General features: G+C 37.6%; 1 protein-coding gene across 1 annotated transcript; it reads right to left on the reverse strand.

The window, feature by feature from the left end:
• Nucleotides 1-298: 298 nt before the first annotated feature.
• Nucleotides 299-2,334, reverse strand: LOC140037730 (trans-resveratrol di-O-methyltransferase-like). The gene is made up of 2 exons (XM_072082733.1): nucleotides 1,522-2,334; nucleotides 299-1,168 (listed from the first exon to the last, which is right to left on the reverse strand). Exons 1-2 carry the CDS (start codon nucleotides 2,302-2,304, stop codon nucleotides 854-856), a joined length of 1,098 nt encoding a protein of 365 aa, XP_071938834.1. The 5' UTR covers nucleotides 2,305-2,334; the 3' UTR covers nucleotides 299-853.
• Nucleotides 2,335-11,208: the final 8,874 nt, after the last annotated feature.

Genomic DNA, 11,208 nt, shown 5'->3' on the forward strand with positions numbered 1-11,208 from the left:
TAGGTAAGTTACATTGGGTTACATTTTGTTTAGAAAGTGTTGTACAACTTAGGCAAGTTAAGAACTGAAAATCTTTTTCAGTTTTATGTCCCTCATGTTTATCCGTTCTTTCTTCAACTTACATTCAGCTGTAATGGCTGAATTTAAAGTGGAAGCGATGCATCTACTTCAACTTCAACAATGTTGGAAACAGTTATTGTCCTTAGCTACCTCAACTGCACACCATTTATACATAATGTGCTTGCTGTGCATTCCAGGCTGGGATTTGGACACATTCCAGTGTTGGATTGTGGTGGGGTTTAATACCAAATCAATGGATTAAATCCTTTATATAAAGGAGGCAAACGAACAATTTTATTACACTCAAAATATATTTAATAACAACACACAAAATAAATTTATATTGGACACTAATAATTGAGCCTCACTCTTGAGAAGAGTTGCTCTAATATATCAGTGCCTCACTCTTGAGATATCTGCTCAAACACTCACTCAACAATTGAACTCGTTCATTTCCTATCTTTCACTTGAGCTTTGGTGCCCTTCAACTGAGGAAATGGCATTTATTTATACTAGTAAGGATCCTACAAGCGGCTGTAATTTTTCTCTTCTCATTCAATGCCCAATTGCTAGAAAATCCGGTGAACTTCGCGAGTAAATCTGGTTCAAGATACAAGCACGAACCAAGTTGATCAGCCGCCCACGTTCAGCTTCAAGACTGGACTTTGGCAATTTGTCTATTGCCAATAAATGAGTAAAACAAACACTCCAAAGCCATAAAACTTATTCTGAACATCCTGACTAAAGATTCATCACTTTTTAGCACAAACAACATTTTCAAAAAGCATATTAATTAATAATAACAAACCTCAATGATAGATCTCAATCCCAATACTGCAGTTATCTTATAGTCACTGAAGCCTGCCTCCGTGAAAAGTTTCGCCCAATCTTTCTCATTTCTTTGCCTTCCTTTGACTAGAACCATCACTGCCATATCAAAGAACAGTTGGGTCTCAATCGCCTCATGATCATCATCCCCTTTCTGCTGGCTTTTGCAGAACATTTCAACAATTATCACTTTGCCTCCTTTTTCCTTTCTAGGAATTGCTTCTTTACATTTTTTTAGTATTTGTACACACTCATCATCGCTCCAATCAATCAATATCCACTGCTTGATTGCAAATTATATCACAATGAAAGAAAATTTTTGTTAGAAACATTACAACCCATTTAAAGCTTTTGCGTAAAAAAGCAAAAACAAAACTATTCTCTTATAGTACCAAACACACGCAATCAATTTGACGTTTAAAACTTTGTTCTTTTTTTTCCCCTCTTCATGATGCAGTTCTTGGATTAAGCATAACCTCAATTTCTACTACTCAATCTTACTTTTGAAATTGACACTTCTTATAATTGGTGAATTTTAATCTTATGATCTCAGGCAATAAGGATAAAAATCTAAATAACACTACTATAAAAAAAAATTTGTCAACTAGAAAACGTGCAACATCGATTTCATACCTTCATTAAAACAGCATCTGCAGGAGGAATGGCTTCAAACATGTTACCTCCAACATAGGCCAAGTTCTTACTACTCTCCAAGCCATCAACAACATGAGGAAGATCAAGCACAGTGCATTTCAGGCGAGGGAAAGCATCAGCAATTGCCTTAGCAAAGGTTCCAGTTCCACCTCCAACATCTACCAATGAATTCAAACCCTCAAAAACATGCTTACAATCTTTGGTCACCACGCTACTAACCAGCCGGGTATCACTAGCCACTGCTTCGTTAAAGAATTGATTAAGCCGCGGCTCATGGCTTGCAAGATCATAAAGTGAGCTGCCATGGCAAGTATAAAACGGGGTTTCATCACTATTCTGAAACCACTGGCTGAGATGGTGCCATGGATCAGTCAAGGTGGGATCGAGAATGGCTAGTAAAAACGGCGTCATGCTAAAAGGGTTACTCTTTAAAAGGAGTTCAGAAGCAGAAGTAAGCAGATAACCCTTTTGATTATCATTCTCATTTCCAGGAATCTTTGCTTCAATGAAGAAGCCTGAGTGGATCAAAATCTGCATGAGACGATAAACGAAAGGGGCTTTTGCATTCTTGATGGGAAGAGCATCAATCAATTGATCAAGGGTCATCGGCTGGCCATGTTTGTGAATAACGTCTGGAATGCCTAATTGAATTGCACATTTGACGGACATAGAATTTATGAAGTTGAATATATGGTTCCATATGTGAGCTTGTGCTTGAAAAAGCTCACCAGTATGATCAACAATATTTCTAGCCAAATCCATTTTTTTGTTTGAAATTCTAGGATTTTTTTTTCGCTTTTTGGTTGGGAATTACAAGTAGAACTCGCATTTTATAGGCCGGGTATGGGATTCACAGGAATAACGTTGCAATAGTTTCTTCTAATAATATGACAACAACCGGTTAGAAAAATGAATAAACAATGAAATCAACTCAGAAACAAGGATCCAAAGGCAATAAATGAACTCAATTATTAAGTGAATCTTTGAGCAGATATGTCGAGTGAAACTCTAATAAAATTAGAACATATATTCTCAAGATCTAGACTCAATTATTAGGCGTCTAGTATAAGTTAATTTTATGAGTATTGTCATTATATACACCTTCAATGGAATAAAACTATTTATTTGCCTCAATTATTAGAAGATTTAATCCATTAATTTGATACTAGAGTCCACCACAATTCAACAGTCTTTTCCTGACACACGTAATTTTGGATAGATTTCGTCCTAATTGTATGCCTGGAGAAAGGAAAGTTTATACAAGTGTTAGACTAACCAAAATCCTCGCAAGAAAAAAATATAAAGTTGTAAAAAATTTGGATTTGGATATTTGAAGAATTTAAACTTTGGCCGATCATATTATTTTGAACGCCAGAATGGGCTGCTAAATTTGTTGTGGTGCAAATAGTCTGTCATTTCGACTTACATTGCACCATTTTGGCCTACAAAACCTACAACTGCTTGGCAATACTGTCAAATGCTTTCCTAGGCTTCCTCTATTATAGGAACATTGGGCTTCAAACATTTTAAAAAGGAATCACGCCACAGAATTAAAAATATACACATTTCTTTGGTGTAAAAAAAGATCTTTAATTATATTTTGTCACTTTTGGTTTTGTTTCCAACATTACTTGCATATGTCTTGATATTGGTGTGTGCAGATAACCCTTTTCATTTCATTATCAGGAAGCTAATTTGCTTTTATGAAGAAATCTGAATGGATAAAATCCACTTAAGACAATAGACTAAAAAAAAAAAAGGCTGCTGTTTTCTTGATTGGGATAGGAGTGAATTGGCAGGCCATGTTAATATCTGCCTACGAAGATAAATTACACATGTGAGGAAAAGAGAGTTTATGAAGTTGAATATATGGTTTCATTAGCATTTTTTAAAAAATTTTTTTTATCACTCTAGAATGGTTTCGATTGCAAGCGTAGAAGAAATTGGAATTTATAATGCAGGTCACGAGGCTAAAATAAATCACGTAGCAATAATTTCTGTGAATAAACTTAACAAAGTCAACAAACAACGCCCTATCAAGATGAGCTTATTGAGAAAAATATATATGTAAAAAAAATGAAAAACAAATAACACAATGAGATCAACTAAAAACGCATTAAATTTGACAAATTTCAATTAACCTTTGTCACAACCATCTGCAACCTACCTCAACTACATTTCAATGAGTTGCAACTCTTCCAAATTGGCTAGGCAACTTGTCCAAAGATTGATTGTTTCAACATCTTATTAGAGATTAAGAATTAAAAGTAGCATAAACAAAGCTTAATGCAATAATGGCCTAATATCCAGTTCCTCTCAGTTAGTCATAATTCATCAAATTACGCAAGTAAATCAATGTGATGCTACTTTAATTTAACATTGACTTAAGCAAGCAAATTTAACTTGTTACTGATCCAAATTTAACTTGATATCTGTAGCAACTCACTTGAAGAAGAGAATAGTACCACTCAACCAGCAGCACGACCACAATCAGCACCACCATTGCCAGACCGTCAAATAAACCAAACCAGAACAAGAGACAAATAAAGCACTACCAGTAGAATAGTAGATAATGGGGTTGGCTTGTGGAAGGCAGTAACAACGTTAACGAGGAGTAAAAGCCTACTATACCAAACAAGAATAGAATCCAAACTCCAAAGGTCCACCACTAGCACACATTCTAGACTACTCACAAGTCATATTCACCAATCAGTCCTCAGCAGGCAAGTCTCCAAAAGTTTTCTTTGTTTTTCTTCTTTTAGTCAAGAACCAAATACCAATCAAAGGTCTGGTGGGTCTTCATGATTTCTATTCAATCTTTATCACATAATTGAGAATCACCAATCCATACAAATCGGAACACTTGTATAATTTTTCAAATCAATAGTTTTGTAGATTAGAGGGATTGCATTTTTTGGGAATTTTCTTTACTATAACAACTTTTATGATGCGATGTATGTTAAATAAAAAGATGATTCAAAAATTACATACAACAAATATTTCAAAAGATTTTCTAAGAGAAAATTGTTCAAAATGTCCCTCACATCTCATCAAATAAAATTTTCCACCCGTCGCTTTTGAAATACTAAATTTATGTCCCTCACAAAATTAAATCGATAAAATTTGGTTGCAATTTAGATTTTTTTACCACGTTTTACCTTGAATCCAACACGTGTCCAATGCATGATCATTTTTTAGGGACAAAAATGTTATATCCCATTTATAATTAAATAAATGACTGGATCCATATTCATTTTTGTTCCTAAAAATAGGATTTGATCTAAATCATATTTATTTTTTTCTCTTAAAAAAGCGGATTTGACCTAATCTATATTCACTTGTGCCATTGAAGAAATGGAACCTGACCTTTTTGTATATAAAAAATAACTGTATGTGGACCACATGGTGATTTTCAGGCTCAAAAGTTGTCAAAAACTTGATTTGGTACCAAAATTTATTAATTTGAATTTATAAAGGAGGTAAAGTTAACATTTTAAAAGTGATAGGCAAAAAAATTCATTTAACAAAATATGAAGGGTATTTTGAATGATTTTTCTATTTTTCTAGATAATGCCAAAATAATAGGAATCCAAATGGCTTTTAATCAGTCTTTCTTCCTTGCTCTTGTGCTCCTTGCATCTAGTTAGTCTATCAGACTTACTTTGTTTTATCATTTACATAAAATCATAACTAACACAATAGTCTCTCTAAGCATATTTCATATAGAATTCAAATTATTTCGTATCATCTAATATGAAAGGAAGGAAATAGTATCACGAGACAGTAAAAAATTATTGCAAGGACATTTTTGTCCAAAAATTTTTCTGGGGGGAGGGGTGGCACGCAAAGTGCCTATTAGAGAAGTTTAGGGGGTAAAGTGCAACTAAGGTGAAAGTTCATGGAGATTTAATGCATTTAACCCAATTGAATTGTTAGTTTGTCTTTAAATTCAATTAGAGTATTAATTACTAGTAGAACTCAACTACCATCCATTACTAGCTAATTTCCTACTAAGATTTTTTTTTTAAATTTCTTTTGCAGGTGCGGTGCTGGGGAAAGTTGAAGCTGGGGAAGCTACAGAAACCACCAATGCTGTCAAAACTGCATCAAGTAAAATGCTGCCAATTGTGTCAAAACTGCACCAAGTAAAATGCTGCCAATTGGAGGACAGATTATAAAAATGCTTGGCGTTGGAGTTCATGATGGTTAGGAACGGAGCTGTGTACCTGCCGGGGAATCCTGCACAGGCAATCCATGTTGTGCTGGCTGTATCTGTGTGTGGCAGCTTACGGAGACGTGTATTGGTAACTGCTGAATCAAGCTAAAATGCTACTAGCATCTAAGGGAACAATTAGCAAATTGTTCTAGCCGTTACATAAATAAATGGAGCATGGTTCTAGTGCAGTATGTTATCCCCAGCTGTTGAATAAATTATTGTAAATGGATTTTCGGTCGGAAATCCATTGCTTTTCCGTTGCTGTTTGGACATTTCATGGTAATGGATTTTGAGTTAAAACTCGCAGTTTGGAATCCCTGCAGATGTCATGTATTTTGTCTAATAAAATGAACTATGTAAAACCCCAAATGAAATATATAAAAAAAGGGATAATTTTAGAAACCTCTCTTGAAATTTTTTACTATTTCATTGGCTTCCCTTTAAGCTTTAAAAATTATACTAACCTATCTTGGGATTAATTATCTTGTAACATTTAAACCCAATCAATAATTAAAATTGATATTAGGAGAGAGAAAACAATATGATTTCATCGTTACCCTCATCTGCTACATTGTTTAATTAATTTAATACCAACCCACTTATCAAAGAAAAACACTAAAATTTGCTATTTATTATTAGGGATCAAATCACATATAACATAAAAAAAAATAGTATATCATTCAGTGTTTTCACTTAATACAAGATCCAAATTACTCTTTTCAATTACATACCCATTGTTAAACATGATCAACAATAAATAATCAAAAAATTTTGCAACCAAAATATTACAAAGAACAACCATTAACATCATCAATATTTTTGTCAACATATTAACGTTAGTTGCTGAAATATTTATGGTATTAAATTTCGCTTTTTGTTGGTTACAGATTTTTTTTTTGATTATTTATTATTGATTATATTTGACAATGGGTTTGTATCTGAAAAGAGCAATTTGAATCTTATATTAAACAAAATATAGCGAATGATATATTATTTTGATGCTATATGTAATTTAATCCTTGATGATAAATAGTAAATCTAGTGTTTTCTTTAATGTTTGGACTGTATTGGATTAATTAAACAATTTAGCATATTAGGGGCAATTGTGAAATCATATTATCTTTTTTCTCCTAATATCACTTTTTTATTATTGATTGAAGCTAAAATTACAAGATAATAAACCTCAAGAGAGGTGAGCATAATTTTCAAAACCTGGAAAAGGGCAAGTGAAATAGTCAAAAACCTCATATATGTTTGGACAAATCTGCTCATTCATTCTTAAGCATTCTTGTTTCTTCTTTTTCCCTGTCATTTCCTTTTTAGTTTCTTCCCTTTTCTTTTCTTTATCATACATGCTATTATTATTTGTACACCTAGCGTACAATTTTCAAAATTGTTTATATTAGTACACTAGATTGGTCAAAACTTGTTTATTTCTTACTTTTGCGTGTCAATATTTTACAAAAGAATTCTACGATATACAAGATTCTTTTCCAAATTGTGAAGTCAAAGTCATTTAAGAAATTGAACTATTCAAATGTATATGAAAAAAAAGGGATATTGCCTCCCGCTTTTCTTCCTCCTCCGTTGCCTCGCCGTCCATCAGCTCGCCATACACCTCCTCTAGCTCGCGCACCGCCGCCTGAAACTTCACCTCGCAGCCACTGCCCGCAACACCGCGAGCACCACCACCACCCCGCTGCCCGAGGCTACTTCCTTCTCGCACCGCCACCTGAAGCTCGCCGCTGCTGCCCGAAGTTCACAGTAGCTCCACGCCGCCTCCAGGCTCTACCGCGCAACACCACCAGCTTGCGGCCAAGTCGTGCCTCCAGGCCTCCATCGCACGCCGCCGCAGCCCATGGCCAGATCCTCTCTCGCGCGACCATCAGCACTGTTGCACTACCAGCGGTTGCCACCTCACGCGATGCTCGCGGCCGCCGACAGTGCGATCCTTCCTCCAGCTCGCTGCTCTCTCTCGCGTCTACCTCTTTAGTGCGCCAACACCACCTGTCAAATATTGACAAGTGGAGGTATTGTTCTTGCACCCTTGTTAGCATCTTCTAGATTCTAAATTGCTGGGGATTGTTGCCCATTTCTTGGGTTCCTTGGGGGATAATCGCAGGAGGTGCTTTGCTTGATTTCTCACTTGTAATTTGTTCGGCGAGTCAATTGCTCATTTGGGGTCATTTTGAGAGTTATTGGCAAATTGTTTACCCTTTTGATTTCTTCTATTTCTAGTATTGTTTGTGTTGTCGGATTTATCAGTGCTTTGGGCTGCCTATTTGAATTGATCCTTACCTGTGTGTGCACCAGTGGTACTGATGGTAGTGGTTTGCTTAAAATTTATTCATCTTGTGTGCACCAGTGGTACTGGTTGCGGTATTTTGTTTACTTTTGTTGTTTCTATTTGGTTAGCTGTTTGCTTGAAAGCCCAACCCCTTGTGCTTATATTTGCTCCCAGTTGAGTTGTGTAGTGGGCTTTCCATTTGGTGACATCTGTTGGGCTTTTTGGGGTGAGTACATTTTGTCATTATTTGCTGATTTGTTAGGGTCGTTTTTGGTGTCAATTGAGTCTCCTTTGGTATTTTCTGCCTGTAGTCTATTGAGCTGCCTTTGGTTGGGGTTTATTGCATTTGTTTGGTGCATTGGACGGCTACTGTGACACTTCCATTGCTTATTGCTAATTGGTTGCGTCTTACTGACTTGCTTGGGGTATTTGGAGTAGTTGTCGCACTTTTAGGCTGCTTTGTTTCTGTATTGGACTCAATTGGAACCACCGATAATTCTCAATTGCATTTGCTGTCTTGTTGAGGCATTTTCTTATAGCTTTTGGGTTGCCTGCTAGTCACAATGGTGAGACCTCGATCTTCCTCTAGGTCTAGGACACCTAAACACTCACAGCCTCCCCCACCCCAGCACTCTATTCCCGCCTCTGACCCCTCGCACGACCCTTCTTCCTCTAGGAGGAGGGCTCGCCTTGGAAGGCAACGAGGCATCCATATCTCTAACCCTGCATATTTTGGGGGTAATTTGAACTTCACCAAGGCCGCCGACAAGCGGCGATATGCTGATTGTTGTGAACGGCGCATTATACCTTGCCGATACCAGGACGCCGCCACCTTAGGCCTTTTAAATATTCGAGTTGACTTTGATCGGTTGATCCAGGCTATTGGGTGGCGTCCCTACACTTATATTGTTGACTGTCTGGCATTTGTCAAATTGGTTAGGGAGTTCTAAGCTACATTCGAGTTTGACCTCCCCACGGGTTACACAGTTTCTACTCCTAATGTCACCCGTTTTAGATTAATGGGTCAAGAGTTCCACCATTCCATTACTGATTTTAATCTAGCACTTGGTTTTATTGATCCAGCCTATGCCGAGTCTCGTGAGTATGCCGAGAGTGCATGTGACTACGTCCAACCCTTTTTCTCCCCCTATCGACATATTTGGGAGGAGATGTCCGTAGACCGTGATAATTATGACCCTCGTCTATCTAAGGGTTCTTATCTGAAGGACCCGACGTCTCGTTATATCCACCGTCTTTTGACCTATAGTTTCTCGGGTAGGCGAGATAGTTCAGGCATTCTGTCTAAGCCCGAATTTTTTTTTATTTGGTGCATGCATAACAATATTAATGTTAATCTTGGGTGCTGGCTCGCTTCTCAGTTCAAGTCTATTTTGCCTAAAAAGAAGCGCCCCTTGATTCTTGGGTCATACATTACTCACTTGGCTGTTAATTTGCATGTACTTGATATTTCTAACCATGATTTGCATATAGCCTGTCACATGGAGTCCTTGGACATTCCGAGTTTAGAGAAAATGGGTTTGATTCGGGAGGGCGACAACGGATGGGAGGTTGTTCCCCCGGGACCGCTACGCGCTCTCCCTCGGTCATCTTTTGCCCGAGCTTCCATGGATGGCAGTGATCCCGGCCCGTCTACTTCCGCTCAGCCTTCTCCCACCCCAGGGGCCGACGACTGGCTCCAACTCCGGAACACAGTTGAGAGACTGGAGACTCGCGGGACCCATATTGGCATCAACTTGCATAGCATGGCGCAGAATTTGGCAGCATTTATGCAACATACGGGACTTACTCCTCAGTTCGCGCCCGACCCGCCCCTATTCTGACACTTCAGGGAAGTACCGTTGCCCTTATCCTTCCTTTTGCTGTTACATTATCACATTGAGGGCAATGTGAGGCTTAGGTGTGGGGGGGTCAGTTTGGGTGCTAGTATTTCCAGTTTCCGATTTTTGGGTGTTTTTCCTTTGTTTTTAGTTTAGGTGTTTTTCCTGTGTGACCTAGGTGAGAGGGGATTTGGATTCGACTAGTGGATCTCTTCAATTTTCTGCCTTTCTTTAATTTTCTGCCTGGCCTGCTGGTGTCTTGGTGAATATTTTAGCAACTCACTCTTCTATTGCTAGTTGTAGTTTACTCTATGAATTTAGTTTTGGTGGCAAGTAAGAGCATGTTGTCCTGGTGAATATTTTGAGTTTAATGACTTGGTGCAATTTGTGACTAACTTGCTTAGGCAATGTAAATAATTTGCTGGCAGTGTGTGTGGATTGGTCCCCCTGTTGACCTTAGTTCTCCATGTTTAGGAGATGACGTGGGCTATGATCTTTAATTGTCTGGTATTTTGGTATTTTAGTGTGAATAGCATATGGCTATACTCCGCTAGTGTCGTCACCCAGTAGCCGGGAGTCTTCACCACAAATGTCGATTCTCGCGTCTAAAAGTGGCGATGTCTATGAGTAGGTAGTTCTGGAGCTGTGAAAAGCTGAGTAACTGGGTTTTTTCATCTAAAAATGTCAGAGTTCACGTCAAAGGACTTGGATGACTTGGGACTAAGCATTTATTCTTTAAAAAAAAAAAGAGAAAACAAAAAAGAAAAAAGACGGATATGGAAAATATGTGAGTCTATGATCATATTGGCCCGCCGATCCTTGGTTTTCAATGTTGAGATTTTGGTTGCCAGTTGACTTAATTTCTAACTGTTGCTAGTTTAATATTTTGATTTCCTAGGCGAGTTAGCCATGAATTGGACGAGTCTATGATCTTAGGAACTAACCGGGAGAGATATGATTTGACACTTAACCACTATACCTTGATTTTGGTGTAAGTACAGCTGGCAATAGATAACGTGAGAGCAAGCCATTGTTGAGTTGAGTTGTTCTCATGCTTGAGGGCAAGCATGGTTCAGGTGTGGGGGGAATTGATGGGGTGTTAATTGTCAGTTATTTTATTATTAATTTTCCCTTTGTCCCTGCCAAATATTGTTTTAATTGTTAATATCTGCTTATATTTGGTATCTAGACTTAACTTCAGGGAATGGAACAGAAAACTACAAAAAAAAGGAGGGATTTTCTGGAGAAAATTGAGACTTCTAAAAAACTTCATAAACCTGGCCCACATTTCTGAGAAGAACCAGACTTCCATTTCCCTTTCTGCT

The sequence above is a fragment of the Coffea arabica genome, chromosome 3c (assembly GCF_036785885.1).
Source record: "Coffea arabica cultivar ET-39 chromosome 3c, Coffea Arabica ET-39 HiFi, whole genome shotgun sequence".
In the NCBI taxonomy this organism is placed as follows: Eukaryota; Viridiplantae; Streptophyta; class Magnoliopsida; order Gentianales; family Rubiaceae; genus Coffea; species Coffea arabica.

Excerpts from the sequence above, each read along its gene's own strand:
- LOC140037730 (XM_072082733.1), bottom strand. The coding sequence starts at position 2,304 with ATGGATTTGGCTAGAAATATTGTTGATCATACTGGTGAGCTTTTTCAA. Across the intron at positions 1,169-1,521 it reads CAGATGCTGTTTTAATGAAG|TGGATATTGATTGATTGGAG; the intron begins GTATGAAATCGA and ends GCAATCAAGCAG.